A 24790-nucleotide genomic window follows, 5' to 3' on the forward strand; every position below is an offset into this window, starting at 1 on the left:
TGGCAGGCAGATTCCTAACCACTGTGCCACCAGGGAAACCCTCACTGTACACTTTTAATGCAAATCTTTGTTTTATGCTATAGAATAAATCAAAGGCCTTTTAAAGGATATCTCTAGGGCATCCAGTTGTATAAATGAGCAATATATTTGACAAGATTCATTGATTCAGGTTTGCCAGATAGAAGTGGTATAATTTCTGACGGAAAAAATTCCCAGTGAGATTCATTTGCTCTTAAAAGGCTTCACATAAAAGGGTATAAATTATGGTTTACTGGTTTCATAATGTTTTACTTACTTTAGATGTTACCAGCATGGCTCTTCAGTTTAAAGTCCAAAGCAATTTGCTGTTTTCTATGAAAAAAAATGGAAAGAAATGAACAAACATAAATCTAAAACCTTGTTTAGAAATGTTCTTTCAGCCATTTCAGGGCTGAATAGCAACAGGAGAGAAGTAAAATATAAAACTAGTTTATTCTAAACTAGTTGGATCTTGGCATGTAAACTAGTTTAAATGGCTCCTCATCCAAAAATCTTCACGCGTTAACCAATGTAAAAATGCCCACTGAATTTAAGCATCAGTTAATCTAATTAATTCACTGCTAGGGAAAGTCTACATTAATTTTTATACTGATGTACTTAATAGATGATTAAGTTTTTATAACTGTGATGGTTCATTTTTCATTATTATATATTTGTGTGTCCGCATTTGTAAAGATTGGTTAGGAGTGTTTTGTTTAGTGGGAACTTAAAAACAAATCAGTATAGTCATGACCTCACTTTTCTTTAAAAATGGAGTTGCGGGCTTCCCTGGTGGCGCAGTGGTTGAGAGTCCGCCTGCCGATGCAGGGGACACGGGTTCGTGTCCCGGTCTGGGAAGATCCCACATGCTGTGGAGTGGCTGGGCCCGTGAGCCATGGCCGCTGAGCCTGCGCGTCCAGAGCCTGTGCTCCGCAACGGGAGAGGCCACAACAGTGAGAGGCCCGCGTACCGCAACAAAACAAAACAAAACAAAAACAAACAAACAAAAAAATGGAGTTGCTACCCAGAGGTTTAAAATTTTTCTATGTAAAATATTTTTTATAATCTTGTACTTTTAGATAAAAACTATGGAAAATATAAAACAGCAGTGAATATTAAGTTGGTAAGACCAAAGACCATACATAGTTCAATCAGATCTTTTCCATTGAGCATGTTTATGATGATTTGTTGCCTATTTAAAAAATGGTCATTTCATAAAAATTCAGTTTTAAATTGGAGAAATTGAAGGATCATCTCTTTGGGGACATCTATTTAGGTGAGCTTAATGTGGTTCAGTGTGAGGTCAAGGGGAGGGATGTAAAGCTCATTTCCCAGATCAAAGACGTGAACTGAGGAAGGACCTTAGAGGTGATGACTCCAGCCTCTCGTTTTACTGATGAGAAGCCAGAGACCCAGTAAGGCACCCTGATGAGTCAGATATCACAACCGTGCAGGGGAGGACCCTCAGGGCTGACTCATCCTTACAGAGGTTCTCCTTGGTTCATACACAGAAGGAACATGAGTCATTGTCACCCACCCAGCTCCGCAAAGTTTGGGAGAGGGGCAGCAGACAGGGGCCACCTGGCTCATTCCTCATGACTTTCATGGGATGCTTTTTCTTTCAAAACTTCCACTACACTTGCTCAGCACAGGTTCCAGATAGACCACTTAAGAAATCATGAAGCTGAACATGTAAGATAGTAATTTCTACATGCGTGACCACCTACAAGTACTAACTGATGAGTACAGTAGAAGGCTGTGTTACATCTAGTCAGAAAGTTCTATTTCTTTTGAGCAAGTTGAATCTAACTCATAATGATAGGACAGCTAGCAATGGTCCTGTAACTCCACACTGAAACTGAGGGGTGAGTGATGAGGGTGAGTAAATATTTTAATGAATTTTTTTTTTTCAGAAAGGAAAGGAGAAAAGGATAAACTTCCAGTCTTCATCTTTTCCTTACATGGAAAAATGAGGGAATTAGAGCACAAGGCTAAATTTTTATCTTGGTCTTAAATTTCATAGATTCTTTCTCACAACAATGTATAGCAGAAGAACATATTCAATTTAAGATTGAGGAGAAACAAATAATTTTGCTTTGGTAAATTTTTTTCATGGAAATTCATTACAATTGTCTTTTTCTCAGCTGTCCAGGGGAATCCCTACCAGAACCAAACATTTCTGAAATTTCAGTCTCTGAAACTGAGACACGGTGTTTGCACCATAGTCTGCACCATTTCCCTCACACCCTTGCCCAAGAATTTGGAAATCCTCTGTGGTAGCCTTCCCCCCCTGCACCTGTTGGCCTCTGATGAATGGAAAATCCCAACTCCCTTGTGATTTACTGGGGTAGCCCGTGGTACCTCTCCAAGCTGATGGTCTGCCCAGAACATTCATTGCTGTGGTGAGGTCAATACTCCACAGTTTTCCAGCAAAGCCCCTGGTCAAACATCTCCCTGACATTCCAAGGAGCTCTGATAATTTCTGGTTGGTGTGGAATGTTGGGCCATCTAGACTATTCACTGAAGGCTTCTATGACAGAGCATTAAGGAGGCAGGACCAAAAAGGGCTAAAATTTTTGAGCCAGGGCTCAGCATTTCTCTCGCTCTGTCTCTATCAGAAAGTTCAGCATAAATATTAAGGACCCAGTGCATCTGTTTCATTAGGCTATATGTCTCAGTGGGATTGAGACATTTATGAGTTTAACAGGCAATGTCTCTGACATCAGCATTTCTGGTTTTTGTTTTTTTTTTTCATTCCTTCTGTTCCTCTTTCTTTCTGGAACCAGGTGGTCTACTTCCTGAAGGTGCTACAGAGAATCATTTCTAACTGAACAGAAAACTAATATAAAGTGCCCATCCAATGAAATGGCATGACCTTGTGAGTGCTAAATGAAAAAGGAGATGTAAAGTCAGGTTTATTTATGGAAACTGACCTTCTTAGGAAACTCTACTGAGGAAAAGACAAGAAGAACCCTTGACAGAATGCCTCTGTCTTTTCCTATTTGTACATTGAAAAAAATCATCATTTTCAAACAAGATATTAAGGGTCCAAACATACAAATTTTTTTAAAGCAGTGTTTCAAAGAAAGAAGTTTAAGATAGCTATAATTAGAGACCCAGTGAAATGAAAGTAACATTTCCTATAGTTAACTTGTAACCTTGCTACTTAGTGACTGAGTGATGGTGGGCAAAAATGTCCTTCTTTTAGGGAACTAGGCTTCCTATGTATAAATATAAGGAATGTTGGTTAGATGTCTGAAGAGGGTTTGGGGAAGAAAAACTAAATGTTTTAATTTATAAGTCACTGTGGACTTCTTCAAAGAATCAAAATATGTAAAAATATTATTACTTTGAAATTAGCAAATCCGTGGAATTGAAAGTATCACTGTTTTGATCCATCATTTCCCCTCAGGTGTAAATTTGTGTTCTCAGTCATCCTGATTTAATAAAAATGCCTTTGATTAGGGATAACAAGAAGTCAAGCTCTGAATCTTCCCTGATGATATATACTCAGGGGTGCACTTCCCACCTTGGACTTATCTTAAGGACCACCATTCAAGTCACTTATAGCTTGTCATAAAAAATAAAATTGCTGTTGGTGGTAAGGATAATATTTGGGATCAAACACTCATAAAGGAGCTCTTATTTTTTAATAGAAAGTAAACTTTAAATTTTAATTGCCACAAGATTTTGAATTTCTATGTTTAAAATGTTTTTCTTCAAGAAACAAAATGTTAATTGAGACTTCTTTTTCTAGTGGAAGCACAATGAGTTTTACCATGTTAAAGCTTCGTGCAGTCAAGGTCCTGCTTATGTTTGTAACATCACAGGTCTACAGCCTTATACTTTCTATAATGTCCGAGTAGTGGTGGTGTACAGGACAGGAGAAAATAGCACCTCACTTCCAGAAAGCTTTAAGACTAAAGGTGAGTACTAACATATTCTGCACTTAGAAAACTTTAGACATTTCTCAATTCCTTTCTCATCGCTTACTTCACTAATCCTAGAGGTTGAGATTTTTCTTAAAAGAGTAAATTACTATCTCTAGAGCCTGACTGAAGAAACTGAAAAGAGGTAGGAGTCCTTACTGGCAGTAATGAGATAATACTCATCTGGTCTTGCAGGATCCTAAACTGGGCAAAATTATTTCAGTATTCTGATTTCCTGTCTAGCTATGATATTTTGCAGTAAGAACTAAATGAAAACAGTGTCACTGAGTGTTCAAATATTTACTACTGACTACTATAACCAGATGCCCAAAATAAAAAATATTTAACAAGTATATTAAATTAACTAGTGTTCTAAAAGGTATACTATAACTCCAAGTTGATCCCTATAGGAATCAAGGGAAAGTGCTCCCAAACTTACAATAATTCTTTTTATTTGCATCACTTATTTCGTGTCAGGCTAAGATCTATTGTTACTCCTGTCACTAATCCATCTAATCTGTCACCAATAAAAACTTCAGTTACACATTTAAAAATATGCAATCATATGAGAATTTTTGAATATTTCTTGAATAAAATTTTTGAATAATTTTCTGAATATTCCTTTAATATATCTGGCTTTCCTCTGAGTAAATACAGTCTATAGAAAGATGTTTTGCAGAATATTTTATACTTCTCACATACAAATCAGATTTTCTTTTGTTTCCAAAGCTGGAGTCCCAAGTAAACCAGGCATTCCAAAATTATCAGAAGGCAGTAAAAATTCAATACAGTGGGAAAAAGCTGATGATAATGGAGGCAGACTTATGTACTATATCCTTGAGATCAGGTATGTCCGTTTGCAAAAGTGCTTTGTAAACTACAAAGACCTAAGCAGTTAATTGTAAGGTATTATTAGATCAAAAGTAACACTATTTATGAACGTGTATTCATAAATAAACACAAAAGATCTTTAGTTTAAGGGCCTTCCATGCATCATTAGGTTCTTTGCACAATTCCTAGTGGTCAGCCTTGGCACTCAATTACAAGGCAGGTAGTCATTCTTCTCAGAAATCTGCAACTGCTTGTCGATGGACACAATTCAATCTTTTGAGCATGTAACTAATATTTACTTAGTACCTATTCTGAGCTGACGTTTGATGTTAGATGATGGTATGCATGTAAATTTCTGAGGTTAATTTGTTTTAGGAAGATGAATAAGGTCTAGTGAGAATTGACAATGAGTTAGGTATTTTTCAGAATGTAAAATCAGGTCAACATCCGAAATGGCCTGCAGTGTGTAGGCAGCCCAGGATTCCCTCTCTATCGTCAAGATTACAGTTTGTAGTGTGTTCCCAGGGACTGAAAATGTGCCTTTGATGAAAACCTGATGAACATATGCAACCTCAGATCTGGCCAGTATGGGGAGCTCTGTGAATCATAACTGGCTCAGATGGGCTGATGTTGTGCCAACTTGAGGGGCGAATTCCAAATTCCACAGACACTCCCCTCACGGGACTCTGAAGCCATCTTTTAAGATGCTCCAAGGACAAAAGTCACTTCCATAATTATAGTCCTGGCAACTTGAGCTTCAGATCTATTTTTGCTTCATCTTGCTCTGGCATTCCCATAGCCTTAAAAAAATTTCCTGCTCATGCTAGAGAATTATGTTGGCCATATTTCCAACTGAAACTTTCTTGAAATTTCTGTCACTTTTTTTTTTTTCATGCAGAGTGAAATACATTCTGACCTGCAGAACCATCCTGGTGGTCTGTGACTGCATTTATGTTCACCAACCAGGCCACACCACTAGGACCCCTGTAGTGTATTCCCCTCAGTAACACCTTAAGTGCATGGCTCCATAAATACTCTGCATTTCCTTGACCCCAAGTCTCTGCTCTCAGGAGAGGGACTATGGTATAATAGAATGTATTATCTGTCTCAGAGTACCTGACAGTATCTCAGAATATCTTCTTCAGTCAGGATATTCATGTGTACTTGCTGATGGTGCAGTGGTGGTCGTAGTGCAAGGTGCATGCACTTGGGAGCTGAGCTGACTGTATGAGTTTTCCAGGGAAGCTGGAACAAAGTACGACCAACTGGGTGGCTTAAAACAACAGATATTTATTCTCTAGCAGTTCTGGAGACTAGAAGTCTGAAATCAAGGTGCTGGCAGGACTGCGTTCTAGGGAAGCATCCTTCCTTGCCTCTTCTTAGCTTCTGGTGATGCCTGGCAATCCTTGGCATTCCTTGGTCTGTAGATGGATCACAACAGTCTCTGGCTCTGTCATCACACGATGTTCTCCTTGTATGTGTCTGTGTCCAAATTTCTCTTTCCTAAGAGGGCACTGGTCATTGGATTTAGGGCCCACCCTCATCCAGTATGATCTCATCTTGACTTAATTACATCTGAAAAGACCCTATTTCCAAACAAGGTCACATTCACAAGGTCTGGGCGGCATGAATTTTGGGGGGAATTATTCAACCCAGTACACAGACCATGTTTAAATCCTTGCTTTATTGCTTTCTTAAACTTAAGTTTTCTCATCTGTAAAATGGGATGATGATATCTACCTCTTTAGGTTGTTGAGAAGATTCAATGAAATGAAACAACATATGAAAAGCCCCAGTATGGTGTGTTGTAAATAGAAGGTGCTCAACAAAGGAAGCATTCTTCCTCTCTTCCTCAGTGGCCAATACCCGTGAAGAGGCCCTTTATACATTTTTAAGGGTCTCTTTCTCTTGGATCAGCATTGTTTGGGTTGAACAATGAAATTGCCAATGCCCAACGTGAGACTTCACACAATGTACAAAATCACTGTGTCCTGCAGCTTTACTTAGGATGGTCCTGAGGTCACTTAGCTCCTGGTCACAGTTGTGACCATCCTTGCTGCCCTTGCTCATTCCCTGTCCCTCAGAGGCTCAGCCCTTGCTGTCCTTGGTGCTCTTTCAGAACAACCACTCAGTTAGTGGGAGCAGAACTGGCTTCCATTACTTATCCTCAAGGTTACTGTGGGTTGGTACTAAGTCCTAAAATGGCTGTGGTCTGAGAAGTTTCAGATTTGAAAAGTTCGTTGTCAGAAAAGACATAATTGGAAGGCCTTGAACTTGCCTTCAGTCTGTGGTTCTGTTAAAAGTAATTTCAGTTATGTCCTTCGAACCCAGCTCTTGTTCTCTTCCCATGTTTCGTTATGAAGAATAATGAGGATTGACATTGAGGTAGTGTAGGCCAATATAAATGGAAGCAATGAACCTTGGAATTTCAGATACAATGATAACTTTGGTAGCTGAACTATTTTATTTTCCTTTTCAATTTTATGTTCTGTATTTTATCCAGATATGGTATCAGTAAATGACAGATAGCATAAGACACCAAAAATTAAGAAAAATAAAAAATTCCCAGTTAAAAAGTATGAAATGATTGTCTTATGTGTTTGGAATTCTGAGGAAGGTTTGTACACCCTAGTAGTAAGAAGAGGATCTTCAGCTTTCTCTTGGCCATTGATTATTCGTAATTTTCCAGATGGGCTGAGTTGGTTGGCTCCAGGCACTGCTGGGATGACTTTATAAGACTCTGCTATGTGCTGTAGCCAAACCATGTGAGAGGAATGAAATCAAGGGCAAAGTGTGCAACAGGAGACGCTTTGGAGTTCTGTCATTAAATGATATATGAGCACCTAGAAATAACACATATATTCTCTTGTATATTTCCTATATTTATAACTTTGCTCTTTCTTTTGCAGTAAGGGCACTTCAAAGAATTCACAGAACCAGAATTTAATGTGGAAGATGGCATTTAATGGCTCATGCAGTAGCATTTGCACATGGAAGTCCAAAAACCTGAAAGGAACATTTCAGTTCAGAGTAGTAGCTGTAAATAATCTGGGTTTTGGTGAATATAGTGGAATCAGTGAGGATATTATATTCGTTGGAGGTATGTTATCATGTCTGTCTATATACTAACTTATAACACAAAGGTTCAGAGGTAAAGATAAGTGAATTCTTAGCATTAAATTGGGTGAATGTATAACTTCACAAATCTATCATTGAAACTATTGAACTATTCATTTCAGCTGATGTGATCTTCCTAAAACATCAAGATTGGCATGTCCTTTTTCTCCTCAGCGACAATCAGCTAATCGTTAGTGCCCACCACATCAAGTCCATGTTCCTAGATGGATTTCGAAGGTTGTCCACAGTCTGGTTTTTATCCAGCTTTATTATTCTGTTCCTGGTACTCTCATCTGCTACACAACAGGCCTGAAACTCTACTTCCCGATATCTATATCTTCCACTGGGTAGCCTATTTCTGTTCATAACACATTACCTTTCTAATCACATAGGCTAGATATCTCAGTACCATGCAGGATTTTCCCCTCTATTCGGCCTCCAAGTTCTGTTGATTTTATTATCTTGATTTCTGTCTAATGAGTTTGCTTCTTCCTATTCCTACTTTGACTTTCCTAATTTAAGCTACCATGTCTAGCCTGTGCTCTTGGCTTAATCCTACTGCTGACAGTTAATCCAGCTGAAGCACAATCTGGATCACTTCACTGCTCTCTGAAATGCTTGAAATGGCTCTCCATTCACTGCCTTCAGAATCAAGTACAAACCTTTCTGTGGCATTTAAGGCCTTTCGTGACTTGCCCTCCGATTGTGGTTCATCTTTCCTGATATTTATCCTTATGCTGTAGCCATGTCAGACTGGTAAAAAACTTTCATGACACTGGGTCCTCAGCCTTTGTTTCCCTCAGCCTAGAATGCAGGCTTGTACCACCTACCACTTGTCCTTAGCTGGGATTTCCTTTCTCTCACTTTCTGTCAACTGAAATTCTTCTCATCCTTCAAGGCCTAACTTTATTTTATTATTATTTAAAAATATTTTTTTATTAACATCTTTATTGGAGTATAATTGCTTTACAATGGTGTGTTACTTTCTGCTTTATAACAAAGTGAATCAGTTATACATATACATATGTCCCCAAATCTCTTCCCTCTTGCATCTCACTCCCTCCCACCCTTCCTATCCCACCCCTCTAGGTGGTCGCAAAGCACCGAACTGATCTCCCTGTGCTATGCGGCTGCTTCCCATTAGCTATCTATTTTACATTTGGTAGTATATATATGTCCATGCCACTGTCTCACTTTGTCACAGCTTACCCTTCCCCCTCCCCATATCCTCAAGTCCATTCTCTAGTAGGTCTGCATCTTTATTCCCGTCTTGCCCCTAGGTTCTTCATGACATTGTTTTTTCTTTTTTAGGTTCCCTATATATGTGTTAGCATACAGTATTTGTTTTTCTCTTTCTGACTTACTTCACTCTGTATGACAGTCTCTAGATCCATCCACCTCACTACAAATAACTCAGTTTCATTCCTTTTTATGGCTGAGTAATATTCCATTGTATATATGTGCCACATCTTCTTTATCCATTCATCTGTTGATGGACACTTAGGTTGCTTCCATGTTCTGGCTATTGTAAATAGAGCTGCAATGAACATTCTGGTACATGACTCTTTTTGAATTATGGTTTTCTCAGGGTATATGCCCAGTAGTGGGATTGCTGGGTCGTATGGTAGTTCTATTTGTAGTTTTTTAAGGAACCTCCACACTGTTCTCCATAGTGGCTGTATCAATTTACATTCCCACCAACAGCGCAAGAGGGTTCCCTTTTCTCCACACCCTCTCCAGCATTTATTGTTTCTAGATTTTTTGATGATGGCCATTCTGACCGGTGTGAGATGATATCTCATTGTAGTTTTGATTTGCATTTCTCTAATGATTAATGATGTTGAGCATTCTTTCATGTGTTTGTTGGCAATCTGTATATCTTCTTTGGAGAAATGTCTATTTAGGTCTTATGCCCATTTTTGGATTGGGTTGTTTGTTTTTTTTGATATTGAGCTGCATGAGTTGCTGGTATGTTTTGGAGATTAATTCTTTGTCAGTTGCTTCATTTGCAAATATTTTCTCCCATTCTGAGGGTTGTCTTTTCATCTTGTTTATGGTTTCCTTTGCTGTGCAAAAGCTTTGAAGTTTCATTAGGTCCCATTTGTTTATTTTTGTTTTTATTTCCATTTCTCCAGGAGGTGGGTCAAAAAGAATCTTGCTGTGATTTATGTCATAGAGTGTTCTGCCTATGTTTTCCTTTAAGATTTGATGGTGTCTGGCCTTACATTTAGGTCTTTAATCCATTTTGAGTTTATTTTTGTGTATGGTGTTAGGGAGTGTTCTAATTTCATTCTTTGACATGTACCTGTCCAGTTTTCCCAGCACCACTTATTGAAGAGGCTGTCTTTTCTCCACTGTATATTCTTGCCTCCTTTATCAAAGATAAGGTGACCATATGTGCATGGGTTTATCTCTGGGCTTTCTATACTGTTCCATTGATCTATATTTCTGTTTTTGTTCCAGTACCATACTGTCTTGATTACTGTAGCTTTGTAGTATAGTCTGAAGTCAGGGAGCCTGAAGGCCTAACTTTAAATGAACCCATTGTGATGCTTAACTGCTGCTCCTTAGGCAAAATGAGCTATTGCATTTTATACACACACAGCCCATTATTCTATACAAAACTGACATCATTCTTATTTGCATTATAGTTAGTTATCAGGAGAAGAGCTCAGTAAACCTTTTCTGCAAAGAACCAAATAGTAAATATTTTAGGCTTTCCGGCCTACATTCAATGATCTCTGTAGCATCCTCTTTTTTTTTCCAAATAATATATATATATTTTTTTTAATTAATTAATTTATTTTTGGCAGTGTTGGGTCTTCATTGCTGCGTGCGGGCTTTCTCTAGTTGTGGTGAGTGGGGGGCTACTCTTTGTTGCGGTGCTCGGGCTTCACATTGTGGTGGCTTCTCTTGTTGTGGAGCATGGGATCTAGGTGCACGGGCTTCAGTAGTTGTGGCTCACGGGCTTACTGGCTCCGCGGCATGGGGGATCTTCCTGAAATAGGGCTTGAACCCGTGTCCCCTGCATTGGCAGGCGGATTCTTAACCACTGTGCCACCAGGGAACTCCTTCAAATAATATTTTTAAAATGTAAAAATTATTCTTAGTTCATGAATAGTACAAAATCAGGCTGCTGTGGCCAGATGTGGCCTGCATGCCATAGTTTGCCAGCTTTGGTCCACATGTCTGTCTCCTCTGCTCAATGAAACTATCTAAGAGCAGGTACCATGTTATCATGTTTATATTCCTCAGTTCAGTACTCATGGAATTAAATGTACATGAACATATTATAGAAGAAATAATACTCCCAACCATATAGTGCGTGAAGACTGAGACTTCTTTGTCCCAAATTCGCTAAAAAGATTATACATGTTTCCTCAGCCATTTTAAAGTAGAAGACAGGGTGGGTATATCCCAATGATGTATTGGTAAACCAGATCATTGGAAAAGAAAAAAAAATAAGAAGAAAACCTTGATTTTGATTTCTCATGGTGTAAATACTCTCACCATGATTGATTTCAAGCTACCGATGGTTTAACAAGTGGCTTGCAAAAAATCCAACAGGAGCTAACTCTGGCATATCTGGCATATCACTGAGACAATCTAGTTTTACTCTTTGAATTAATTTCTTTTTCTCATTTATTTTATTAGATGGTTTTTGGATATCAGAAACAAGCTTTATACTTACTACTATAATTGGAATATTTGTGGTTGTTACAATCCTATTCACCTTTGGTAAGTATAGTAGATTTAGAAATATAGGTAATAAACTATTTATTTGATCATATTACTTGATTTAATCTCTGAGTTGATTTAATTTTTCATATGAAATAAATTTATAAAGTTCACAATATTACCTTTGGCTATACTTCAATAACCACTAACTCCTGTGAATTTTTTTTTCTAATCTGGGGTAACTTTTATGAAAAATAAATCTGTATTTACACTTCACAGTATACTTTAGATAAAACTACTTGCAAAGTCACCAACTTTAGCCTTCCTTAAAACAGTATTACAGATTGGCTATCTAACAAGTGTTTTGTGACTTATAGTTTGAAATAAATAAAAGAAAAATGACTCTGGGTATAAAAAAATTGTTTTTTTTTATAGGGAAACCAGTGACAATCCTTGGTTGGGATAGTTTAGGTCTCCAGGCAGACAGCCTGGTCTAGAATGAGCAGGGCCTCTTGCAAAAGATCCATTTCTGCCTTATAGCATTCAATACTCTCTCTTGCAGATGTCTGGCCTGCTTGTTTCAAATCCCTGCTCATTTGTAAATGACCAGGAAAGCAGAAGAATTAGGTTAGATAGATAGGAAGCTAGCTATTTCCCACCACTCATTTTATACTAATGTATTAGTCTTAAAAGTCTTTTTTTTTTTTCTCAAGATTTAATGATGAGAAAATACAGTGACAACTCCCAAAAGAATGATTAAATATTGGACCTATGGGGTTACCATAGTGGATCATACATCCTGCTTCATTCTTATTGTTTCAGCATAATCATTATCCCCAAAATGTTCTGGTTTGGATTATAAGATATATGGTCACCCTGTCATTATTAACGTATGAGTCCCTGACATGCTGAAACATTACAAAAAAAGACATGATATTTACCGGAAGAGAACACTCAAGCACATATTCAGGAAACAGTAGTTTCTTTTTTTTTTTTTCAAAAATAGGGGAAAGTTTAAGGAAAAGTTACAAACATAAAGTTGAACTCTCAGGATAAAGAAAGCCAATATTTTACTAAGTGTTCTAAATCTATATTCTTCCCAAAACTGATTGGGGTCATAAGCTATTAGAGAGCACATTGAAACTTGAATTGAGATTTCTCTTCAAAGATTCCACACCAGACAATATATGGAATATGTTATTTCTTCAGCTCACTTGGAAAGCTAAATATTTCAGCTGACCCTGCCAGGATTTTAAACTGTGGTTCCAGGGAGTCTAAGTATTGCACAGCTGATGTTTGTGCCACTAAGCCAGCCCCCTCCAGAATTATGACTGCAGTATATTTGGCAGTTGGCATATAGGCTTGACTGTCTGCTTTCCTACTGGGAAGGAGCATTACATGAAGAGTCCTTCATCTGACCTTTGCCTGCCTACTTGTACATCACTATTGTTTAAACCCATAACTCTAGTGGATGAACATGAGATAATTTCAGACAAGCTATTGTGCTTTCAAGACATCCTATGGATATCTGACTTTCGCAGGACTTAAAGGTCTTTATTGTACTTGGAACTCACAGATTTTTGAGTATAGGTAAGCTAATTTGGTTCTTTTGCTTTTAGTAGCAGTGTATGCGGTTTTACCGGTAGGATTATGCGAGCGCATGAGAAAAGATTGAATTATTCAAATAATGAAAACAGCAATTGTTTGAAAATTTGTATTGTGCAGAGGGCTCTCATCAGTCATACTTATAAATACAAAATTGAAGCAAGGGTTTTAAAATAAGCATCGACAGCTTTCACTTTGGTGAGTGGTTATATCTACTGTGCAACATGAGCCTGACGCTGGGAGCAAAGGAAAATAAACTGTAAAATACAATTGCTGATCTCAGGAGCTTGCCATTTAATGGGGGAGGTAAGACATACCTGTACGAAAAGATAAATAGCAGGATATGTGTTAAACAGCAATAAAAGGAAATAGGAAATGTAGAAGACAGTGACATAGCCATGCTGACTGAGAGCCACAGTTGGTCTTAGAAGTTCAGAGATGAGAGATCAACAGAGGTTGCAGAGGTCTCGGAAGGCATCCCTGAGGATGTGGGGCCTCATTCTGGGCCTTTAAAAATGAAGAGGGATGGTAAGAGCATTTCAGGTTTGAAGAATTGCATTAGTAAAGGTACTTAAGATCTCTCCCTGTTGTGTGGTCCCTCAGACAGAATTTCCTTTGCATAAAACTCTCACCTGTTGGGTACTGAAGCTACTATGGAATAAAGTTCAAATTTTAATCATCATCTCACAAAGCATCCTTGCTGTTTTCAACTTCTGAGCCAATATTCTAGTATTGATGGGCGATCTTAATGATATAATTGTATTTTAATCTTCAAAAGATATTACTTATGTTTCATGATTATAAAAATAATATTTGCCCATTGTATGAAGAAGACAATACAAATCGCCCATGATCCCACAGCTAGGGAGGATCACTGCTAACACTTGGTAGATTTCATTCTAATAATTTTTCTATGTATTTGAGTATGTGTATTATGAAAAACAATGAATATACACTCTTGTACTCTGCATTTTAAAATAAAGCATGCCATTATATTGAAAGCATTCCTCAGGTCTGCTGAGGAGTATAACCTGGACATATCTGGATTCAGAAATGAATTTGTTCACTAATAATTATTATGCAAGTTTGTTTTGGTTTATTTTGATTCTAGTTTATGGGTGATTTTGAGAAATAAGTTCTGATATTAAGTTGCTTCAACTTGTTTATAACAGCAATAGGAAATATATTAAAATTTACTCTGAGAAGTGAGATAAAATGTGATGTGGTATAAGTTATGTGTTTTCATATGGCTTTGTACCTGGATTTAGTTATTCTATTATGGGCATATTTTTTCAATCAAATTCTGTTATTCTATCAATAGTGTTCTTCAGTATAAACTTTAAAAATGTATTGTTAGCATTTCCTAAAGAAAAAGAAAGCAATGTTTCATTTTGTGAATTATGATCTTTTATCTTTATAGTCTGGCACAGAAGATTAAAGAATCAAAAAACTCCCAAGGAAGGGCTGACGGGTCTCATAAATGAAGACAAAGAGTTGGCTGACCTTCGAGGTCTGGCCGCTGGAGTAGGACTGGCGAATGCCTGCTATGCGATACAGTATGTAACCTGGGCCGGCATTATGGGGCACCTAGATGGAGAGAGGGCAACTCTAAAGAGAGTGCCCATGCATGCCACGTTACGCAGGACTGTCCTGCTTTATGCCCATATTATTCTGGCATATTCAAAAGTAACATCCCCTTTCACTCTCAAATGTGACCTGGGATGGATGGCAAATTATGTTGTTATCCTATCCTAAGAAAAATAAACAGAAATTAGTTGTTTTCTAGTGTCTTATCACATAGTTTGAAAGTCAGTAAAACAAGGAGATAACTACTACGTGGAAGGGAGTAGATGGTAACATGATTGATTCAACTGGAAGAGAAGAATTCCAAGGTCTCTTGTGTGTGCTATTAAGTCAATTTTATTCTGTTTTCCGAAATTCTATGGTGATTGCCTACAAAACTTCTCTAAAATAGATGAGGTTTGAACTTCCATTGTCATCATAATTAAAGAAAATATTTAAATGTCTCCTTGTACAAGACACTATGTTATGTTCCATGCAAAAAGGATTATATAGCCATTGGCCTTGCTTCTAGAAATTTATTTAAAGACATAAGAACACAGGATGTGAAGTAGACACAGAGGTGACCTAAATCAGCTTTTCAGAGGTGACTTTTCCTGGAGAAAATACACAGCATATCTGATATTCAAGATTCTCTTTTAAAATCTCAAAGCATTTTTAATGCGGATGGATTTCCTTCCCCTCATGATATTCCAAGTGAGAAGCTTGACTTTCTAAAAGTTAACCTGATGGACATGGAGTAATTTTGTGGTCATAGTAAATTTTGTTTTACATGAGAGATCAGGTGTATGAAGTAAAGCAAAAGCTTTTGAGATCATAAGCCCAGCTGTATTTATTACTAATTTGCAATAGCTTTTTACACAAATTGGTGACCTGAAGAAATTAATAACTGATAACTTTAACGAAACAAACTACAGTAAAAAGCCTTGAGGCAGTGCACACACAGGCATGCCATCAAAATGAAGGTGCCTAGAAGTGAAGTAACATGTTCTGTCTGGGTTTTGGAAGAGAGAAGGAATATTCTGGATGGTGGAATAGGAAAGGAATAGGAACAGACACATCACTATGTCACGCTGAATGCACTGCAGTGTTGCAAAACCATAAGATTTCTCTTCCTCTTTCTCATACTTTTTCTCTCTCAAACACTAACACCAACACCCACTCGTAAACCATATGCATTTTGGGAGACCAAAAATATTGTTATTTTCCAGTACGCTTCCAACCCAAGAGGAGATTGACAGTCTTCCTGCCTTCCCTCGGGAAAAACTGACTCTGCGTCTCTTGTTGGGAAGTGGGGCCTTTGGAGAAGTGTATGAAGGGACAGCGGTAGACATCTTAGGAGTTGGAAGTGCAGAAACCAAAGTAGCAGTGAAGGTAATGCTGATCTTTTAACTCCTTGACTTGTTATGTCAACATATTTACAGGGACTTACATGCATACAACTATGATAAAAGAGGAGTGTTCTTGATGGAAAAGATAACTGGGAGAAGGTAGAAACCTGTCCATGGCTACAGAAATCACATTTTCCCCCCATTTCGTACATAAATTCTGTTATTAACAGTTACCTCTGAGGTTACTAATTAGCTAAGACCTGGCAGACAGTCTTTCCCTTCAAATATACCATAAGAGAACTGGGGTGCTAGGTGCTAGGGCAGATAGTAAATATTTTAGGCTTGCTGGCTAGATGGTGTCAGTTGCAACTACGCAACTCTGCCATTGCAGTGTGAAATCAGCCATAGTCACTATGTGAATGAATGGGTGTGGTTGTGTTCCAGTAAAACTTTATCTATGGAAACGGAAACTTAAATTTTATATAATTTTCATGTGTTATGAAATACTCTACTTTTTTATAACTTTTTTCAACCATTTAAAAATGTAACAAGTTAATTATACCTCAATAAAGCTGGAAAAAGCAATCCCACTACTGGGCATATACCCTGAGAAAACCATAATTCAAAAAGAGTCATGTACCACAATGTTCACTGCAGCTCTGTTTACAATAGCCAGGACATGGAAGCAACCTAAGTGTCTGTCAACAGATGAATGGATAAAGAAGATGTGGCACATATATACAATGGAATATTACTCCGCCATAAAAAGGAATGAAATTGAGTTATTTGTAGTGAGGTGGATGGACCTAGAGTCTGTCATACAGAGTGAAGTAAGTCAGAAGGAGAAAAACAAATACCATATGCTAATACATATATATGGAATCTAAGAAAAAAAATGTCATGAAGAACCTAGGGGTAAGACAGGAATAAAGACACAGACCTACTAGAGAATGGACTTGAGGATATGGGGAGGGGGAAGGGTAAGCTGTGACAAAGCAAGAGAGTGGCAAGGACATATACATACTACCAAACGTAAAATAGATAGCTAGTGGGAAGCAGCTGCATAGCACAGGGAGATCAGCTAGGTGGTTTGTGCCCGCCTGGAGGGGTGGGATAGGGAGGGTGGGAGGGAGGGAGACGCAAGAGGGAAGAGATATGGGAACATATGTATATGTATAACTGATTCACTTTGTTATAAAGCAGAAACTAACACACCATTGTAAAGCAATTATACTCCAATAAAGATGTTAAAAAAAATAAACCTGGAAAAAATAAAATAACAACTAATAAAAATGTAACAACTATTTTCAGATCATAAGCTGTACAAAAATAGGTAACAGGCTGGAGTTGGTCCACAGGCTGTAGTTTGCTGACCCCTGGACTACACAATTATTCATCATGGTGTATTTGATGATGTCGTTTTAAGGAAGCCCTGGATACACTCTCATATTTTTATAAAACTTTCTTTTGATCAAAGGATGATGAATCTTTTATGTAATTGAATAATATCCTGATCACTGCTTGTTAGGAATTTATTGCTTTGAGAGTGGGCTATACAGCCAAAGAAGTTGGCAGAATTTTCTCCACTTCCAATTGATAGCATTTAACAGTCTTTCACATACTCTAACCTCAACTGGTTTAAACAAGTGTTTCTTTTTCTTAGATAACAAGTTGACTTCTGGCTTTGGTGTAGTACTGTGTCAGGCCAGAGCCAGTATATCTGAAATTCTCTCAACTTTGTACATGTATGGTGCCTCATGGTCCCAAGATGGTTGCCAAAGAATCAAGCATCACATCTTCATTCAGGACATGGAGAGGGGGAAGGATAGCCTTAGATGTATATGTTCAGGAAAGTAAAAGTTCTGCACAAGCCTCTCTCCCCCTCAGCAGTTTCCCCCTTACATCTTTTTGATGAGTACTGAGTCATATGACCAGCCCTGTTTGCAAGGGAGGCTGGAGAATTGGAGAACACAGTTTTTTATGATAAGGGTGCATATTACAAAACAAAACAAAGATTGTCTCCATTAACCCACTGAGCTCACGGAAATGTCTGCTATACTGATTCCTGGCTTGTTTTTACATTGCACAGACTTTGAAGAAGGGCTCCACAGACCAGGAGAAGATTGAATTCCTGAAGGAGGCACACCTGATGAGGTATCAGGGCAGCTCTAAAATAATTTTCCCTTGGTATGGGTAGGAAGCTCTTACATCTGATTGGTGGATTTTTAACATTCAAAATGACCTGACATAACAGATCATGCCCAAAATAAACATGGCTGAAGTTTAAAAGGAAATATGTCTGGAGTGACAAGTATTCTATAGAACCCAGCCTTCTGAGCCTGGTCACAAGCAGTCCTCAGGCAGTCCTTTCTTTTACCTTCAATAAGAAGCATGTCTTGCAAGGGATTTCTGAAGCTGTTCAGCTTTAAATATGCTTATGTTCTTCTAAATGTGTGATAATGGGTCAAGTAGACCAAGTAAGGGAGAGTTCTCTTAAGTACAGTGATGTCAATGAGAATATCCCTGGTCTTGGTAACCTTGTCTTCAAGGTTAGAATTAGTTGATGGTCATGAAAACTACTCAAATACATCTTAATACACCCTGAGGCAGTGGTTGATTGGGTCCCAAGTTGTGGGTTCTGTGTCTGAATTGTTTCTCTGAAAGGGAGAGAGTATTTCATATTTGTCATGACCAAAAACATGATGTTCTAAAATATTTTTCAAAGAAGGACATTAGTTAAAATTACTTTCTTTTCCAGAACATAAAATGCTTAATATAAATATAACTTCTTCTAAAACTCAGTCTGTTCTATCCACATGCCTTGGCCACTAGGGGTTGCAATATTACCTCTGTAAGGCAGGCATGCAGCCGGGTTCTTGGAAAAGGAGGCTTTCATTTATTAAGAGGAAAAAAAAAAAATCAGGGTTTTGAAGGAAACCAGAAATAAAGAATTGTTCTATTCCATAAAGATCCTCACTAGATTTTTGTCGTTGTCATGTTATCCTGCCTGTCTCTTTTCGCCTTTTAGTAAGTTTAATCATCCCAACATTCTGAAGCAGCTTGGAGTTTGTCTGCTGAATGAGCCCCAGTACATCATCCTGGAACTGATGGAAGGAGGAGACCTTCTTACCTATTTGCGTAAAGCCCGGATGACATCGGTAGGAAATGGGGTCCACAGTATTGGTTATGTAATGCAGATGACCTATAAGTTCGTCTTACTTTCCTTTAAATTCAATAGGCTACAGTTTGGGCTGATGGTAGAAACTTAGAAGACTTCTGTCAAAAAAATTCTTATATTTCCTTCATGTTGGATTAGTCAAACTAGAACTCTGGGCTAATGTCTCGCACTTTCTGGCTATCTGAGCCTGCTCTTAGTATCTAATGGAAAAATAGGTCCCTCCCTGACAGAATCATGGTTTCTGAAGAACAGAGAATGTGTGGAGTTTCTCTGTACTTAATCTATCTGCCTTTCTGTCCCAAATTGAAATTTCCAGCCCTTAGTCTTACATCTCTCCCAGCTGACTTTTCTGTGTGGATTTTCACAGGCGTCTCAAACTTTGGCCAAAACAGAGCCCTTGATTTCATGCATCCTCCTTCATGCCATCCATCTGGTTCCTTACTTTTCTTTTCCTACAACCATGCTAATAGGTCCCGTCCACTCTAGGGTCCTGCTAACAAAATGCAGCCCCGATCCATCCTCTCCACGTCCGCAGTGCCTAGAGCAGCATCCAGCACAGTGGACGGTGTAAATACTGTGGCACGTGTGGGGAATGAGGGCCGGGGGTCTCAGCACCTGTGGGAACCTGCTTTTAGGTCTCAGGTGAGAAACACCTGAGACAAAACAAGTAACTAAAATTTAAATGTGTAGTTTTAAAAATTACGGGTTTTATTTCTATTGAAATAAATTTCTATTTCTATTATTTCTATTGAAGTATACATTATATAGCTAAAAAACTGAAACATATGACAAGGTTTATGGTGAAAAACAGAAGTCCTGTGCTCTATCTCATCCCCACATCCCAGGCCTCTGCTCATTCCTTCTGGTGTTTACCTCCACTTTCCTAAACGCTCTGCTTATACTGCTGCAGTATAAGTGAGTTTTCAACCTTGGGGGAGATCTATTGACTGCCTACTGCAAGAGGCAAGGATTTAAGCTCTTAGTCACGTAACAGCCTGACCCCACCAGCTCTACACGCAGAAAAACTCTGCTTTCCCCATCCTCTGACAGTTACCCCAATTTGCAGATGAATCAATATTGCAAGTTTATGTTACTATGTCTATTTAATTATTATTTGCTAAGTTACTCAAATACTATGATTGTGGTTCTTCTTTTGAGTAGTTTAATAAATGCCCCCCCTCACTTGTTTAGGTTTCTATATTCCTAAACTTTCTGACAGAATTGTAACCCTTCTCACAATATGGGTATATATATGAGATAATCCAGCTCCTCACTATATTTTTCCTGGACACTTCTCTCCTAGAGTTGATACAGGCACTTGTCCTCTGGTCTCTACAGAGCTGTTACCCTAGGGGTTTCCTTCACATGTACCTTGGTAATTTCCATGTTGGACCTTTATTTCCTCAATTCCATGGCTTCTTTGTTCTGTTTTAGAAAAGAGAAAGCATGCAAGGCAAAAATCTTTTTTTCTTTTTTCATTTTGAGGAACTGTTCTTCCCTCCCGCCCCACACTTGATTAATAATTTGGCTGGATTCTAGGTTGAAAATCCCTTGTCCTCAAAAATAAAATTCCTGCATCTTTGTTTTCTAGCTTCTACAATTGCCTTTAAAATGTTTTATGCCATTCTGATTCCTGGACATATGATCAGTGACTTGCTTTTTGTCCTCTCTTTGGAAAATTTTAGGAACTTCTTTTTTTTTTTTTCCTTATAAATTTATTTATTTAGTTTTAGCTGCGTTGGGTCTTTGTTGCTGCGCACAGGCTTTCTCTAGTTGCTGCCAGCTGGGGCTACTCTTCATTGCAGTGTGCAGGTTTCTCATTGCAGTGGCTTCTCTTTGCTGCGGAGCACAGGTGCTAGGCACGCGGGCTTCAGTAGTTGTGGCGTGTGGGCTCAGTAATTGTGGCTTGCAGGCTCTAGAGTGCAGGCTCAGTAGTTGTGGCACACGGGCTTAGTTGCTCTGTGCATGTGGGATCTTCCTGGACCAGGGCTCAAACCTGTGTCCTCTGCATTGGCAGGCAGATTCTTAACCACTGCACCACCAGGGAAGTCCCAGGAACTGCTTCTTATCTGTGGTACATTTTACTCATCTGGACACTCAGCTTGGAAAATCATCCCTTTTAGTTCTGGGATTTTTTAATATTATTTCTTTGGTAATAAAGAAAACTCTTTGTTCCCTTTATTTCCTTGTTCTAGGAATCCTAGTAGTTGGATAATGGTCACCTTTGTTGTATTCTTTTCTTTTATTAGCTGTTTTCTCTTATTTTCTACTCTTTGTATTTTTGCTCTTAATTCTGGTATATTTCCTTAATTTTTTAATAGAATTTAAAACTTTAATTTTCCATAGACTCATTCTTATATTTTGACTGCCTCTTAAAATAGTATTCTGATTTTTCCATACATGCAAAGTCTTCTTTTATCTTTCCTAGGATACTAATCATAGTTTTTTTTAAGTGTTAATTTGCTTCCTGCATTGTCTTGACTTCCTTTTTGCCTCATTGTTCTGGGATCTGTTTGTAATATGAGAAGCTTTTCTCAAATGTTTTGTAATTTGTGGCTGGTCTTCATATTTAATAGGGAGACCTAAGAATTGGAGCCTATGTCTGTGGCAGCTTCCTTTTGGTTGTCGGGGGGACCCTGATGTTCCGCTGGGGTCGCCTGATGACAGCACCTGGATGTCTTCCCTGGCATACGCCAGTTTCCCCAGAGAGGAATCTGCTGGTCTCCTGCCTGGGCAATAAACGCCTGAGCCTCAGTCAGGGAGTCGAGTCGGGGAGGAGGGCTGGAGGTCTCTCAGGATGAGGATTCTCATTTAATTCCCTTCTCCATTTTTAGCACAGCGCCTTAGTATGACTGGTATCTTTGAACTTGGAGTTGCTCTGGTTCTGTGTGTGTGTGTGTGTGTGTGTGTGTGTATGTGTGTGTGTGTGTGTGTGTGTGTGTGTGTGTGTATGTGTGTGTGTGGGTTTAGCAGAGGAAAGCCTGCTGCTGCTGTGGGGCGGGGATCTAGGGTCTACTTAGCTCTTAAAACAAACTTTTAAATATTCACCTTGCTTTCAGTCCTGCCCCTCAACCCTGCATTCAGAGATACTTGCTACCTCGAATTCCAGAGCGTTTATGGGGTTCTATAGTGAAAAACATCACTTAATTCTTGTCTTCTCCCTCTGCAGGCAGCCAGCTTTCATCTCTCTTGGCTCTGCTAAATGACCACACCTCCACCTGCTTTCCTTCCTCCAAAAATGTTTCCTTGAGCTCTATCTATTCTCCTGATCTGTTTATCCTCTTGAGATCACAACATTTCCTCTATAATGTCATTTTAGTAAGGTTTGGGGAGAGAATAAAACTAAAATGCATAAATTCAATTCCTCATCTTTAACAAGAAAGTGCCTCTGTAGATTTTTTTTTTTTAGTTTTTTGTGGGCGAGAGAAGAGACAATGAAGGTGGACTAAAAGAACTCACAGAGCTGCTTTTCCCAAACTACTCTTATTCAGCCAGTGTCCTAGTGGTTCTGACGACTGGTTCTCAAGTGCACTTCAGTTCTTCCACTGCCTTTCCTGCTGGCTACCAAGGCAGCGTCCATGATTGTCTCTCTTGCCCTGACCTTATCGGACAGGGTGCCCTTAGGTGCTGAGTGCCAGAATCAAGGTGCGGGGTCCACAGCGGAGGGCCACGGGCTCTACGCCCCCATCAGTCTAAGTTCACACGGGGCCAGCCGCCTCTCCACAGAGAGTGCTACAAGCACCCTTCTCCCCATCCCCACTCTGAGACTGTTTTGTTGGGTTGAATGCATAAGGATTGACTGCAACTGGGTTTATAAACCTTAGTCTGGTCCTTCATTTTTAGGACTCAGTTTCTGCATCGTAAAATGGAACCCTGAATCCAAAACTTTTTTGGCTTCTTTTAGCTTTGATATTCTAAGATTGTAGTAAGATAGAAAAAGTGAACAAAAAACCCTAGCTATCAAAATAATACAACTACATAGCCAGACACAATTCACTTCATGAAATTTTTGCCGGGTATTTATTTTACGACAGTGGAGGATGTGGCTCTTGCTTTCAAGGGCCCTGCCACATGGTAGGGTGGGTAAGTCACATATGAATGAATCATTTAAGGTAGAAAGAGGGAAGGCCCATTAGAATGGAGTAGAGAATACACTGCTGAAGCACAGAGGAGAGAGAGATGATTTCCAACTGGGGAGATGAGAGAAGCCTTCACGGAGGAGGTCTTCTGTTTGGGACACAACCAAGGTGCGAGATAGAACAGTTTCTGAAACTACACTGATATGAGTTATATAAAAGGCTTTGACTAGGGATGGACAGAGATGGAGGTTCAATATGTCTGGAGGGTTTGGCAAGAGAAGACAGGTGGTAGCCGAGGGCAGCATCTGGGGTTAAGGAGGCCCGACATGGGGTAATGAAATGTTCCAATAGGTTGTCACAGGGGCTATTAGGAGCAAGTTACAATTAGAGGTTCAAACAGGCAGGCAGCATTTGAAAATCTGTCAGCAAGGAACAGGGCACTAGCCACCAGACTGAAGTGCAGGAGTAGGATTCTCTGCGAAGAATGTCTTCAAGAGTAGAGTAGGTTTTGCCAAGGGCAAAGCAGGATTCCATTCACAGAGGAACCAATGAACCAGCTGAGACACAAGGCAGGGACTCAGACACAAGGCTGTGAGACGCACATCTAGTGGACCTGAACAGGGCTGCAAGGGATTGATTCTTGGGAGTAAGACTGAGTTTAGTTGTAAGACATAGGTGTGGTTGAGTGGGACCATGGCAATGTTGAGTCCCAGAATTCAGGATTCTTCCTACTTTTTGGGACAAGACATGAGCTTGTCAGGGGAGTCAGAGGGAACAGCATTTAAGAGCACCCGTCTATGAGGAATCAAGGGATTTCAAGATTGTGAATCCTTTGAGATGCTCATTGAAGGATGTGGATGGAAATCAAGAATACGGAGGGCATTCCAGGAATGATAGAAGGAATAATGAAGAGAGGTTGAGAAATGCAGAGCAGGTATAAGGAACTGCAAATGGCCCAGTGTGACCAAAGCACAGATTGTGAGAGGAGAATCTATGGAAAATAAATGGATGTAAAGAGAGGCTTGTGCAGCCTGGGGCTGCCATGGAGGCTGTGCTCAGGAATCTGTAATAGACTCTACAGGCAGTGGGTCACAACAAAGTGAGCTAATTAAAACACAGGAGGCTGGAGACATGGGAAGTTTGGGAAGCATCAGATAGGGATGATAAAGGCTTGAAACAGGGTAATTGCAAGGAAATGGTAAGGGACAGACAGTATATGAATATAGCCTCCAGGAAGGAACTTTGAATTTTTTCCATATGGTACTAATAAAAACTTCAACTGGCTTTGTTCATGTAGAAATCATCGCATCCAGTACAGGCTCAACTGTATATTTGTGCTGGCTCTCTTAGATGAGAGGAGTAATCTGTGACCTTGAAATAGAGTACTGCTAACAATTTCTATGGGGCCCATATGGAGAACAAGCCCATTGTCATGACTGACAT

The 24790-nt window shown here is 39.1% G+C and overlaps 1 protein-coding gene across 2 annotated transcripts in view; it reads left to right on the forward strand.

Moving 5' to 3' along the window:
• ROS1 (ROS proto-oncogene 1, receptor tyrosine kinase) overlaps window positions 1-24790 on the forward strand; it is a 112255-nt gene that overhangs the window by 69003 nt on the left and 18462 nt on the right. For both annotated transcript variants that reach the window (XM_060168411.1, XM_060168410.1), the window contains 8 exons: window positions 3776-3944; window positions 4677-4794; window positions 7688-7878; window positions 11550-11633; window positions 14599-14734; window positions 15971-16133; window positions 18180-18244; window positions 19119-19248. In XM_060168411.1, the coding sequence (XP_060024394.1) occupies window positions 3776-3944; window positions 4677-4794; window positions 7688-7878; window positions 11550-11633; window positions 14599-14734; window positions 15971-16133; window positions 18180-18244; window positions 19119-19248 (1056 nt within the window). The remainder of the gene's footprint in view (window positions 1-3775; window positions 3945-4676; window positions 4795-7687; window positions 7879-11549; window positions 11634-14598; window positions 14735-15970; window positions 16134-18179; window positions 18245-19118; window positions 19249-24790) is intronic.

The sequence above is a fragment of the Lagenorhynchus albirostris genome, chromosome 12, assembly GCF_949774975.1.
Source record: "Lagenorhynchus albirostris chromosome 12, mLagAlb1.1, whole genome shotgun sequence".
NCBI lineage: Eukaryota > Metazoa > Chordata > Mammalia > Artiodactyla > Delphinidae > Lagenorhynchus > Lagenorhynchus albirostris.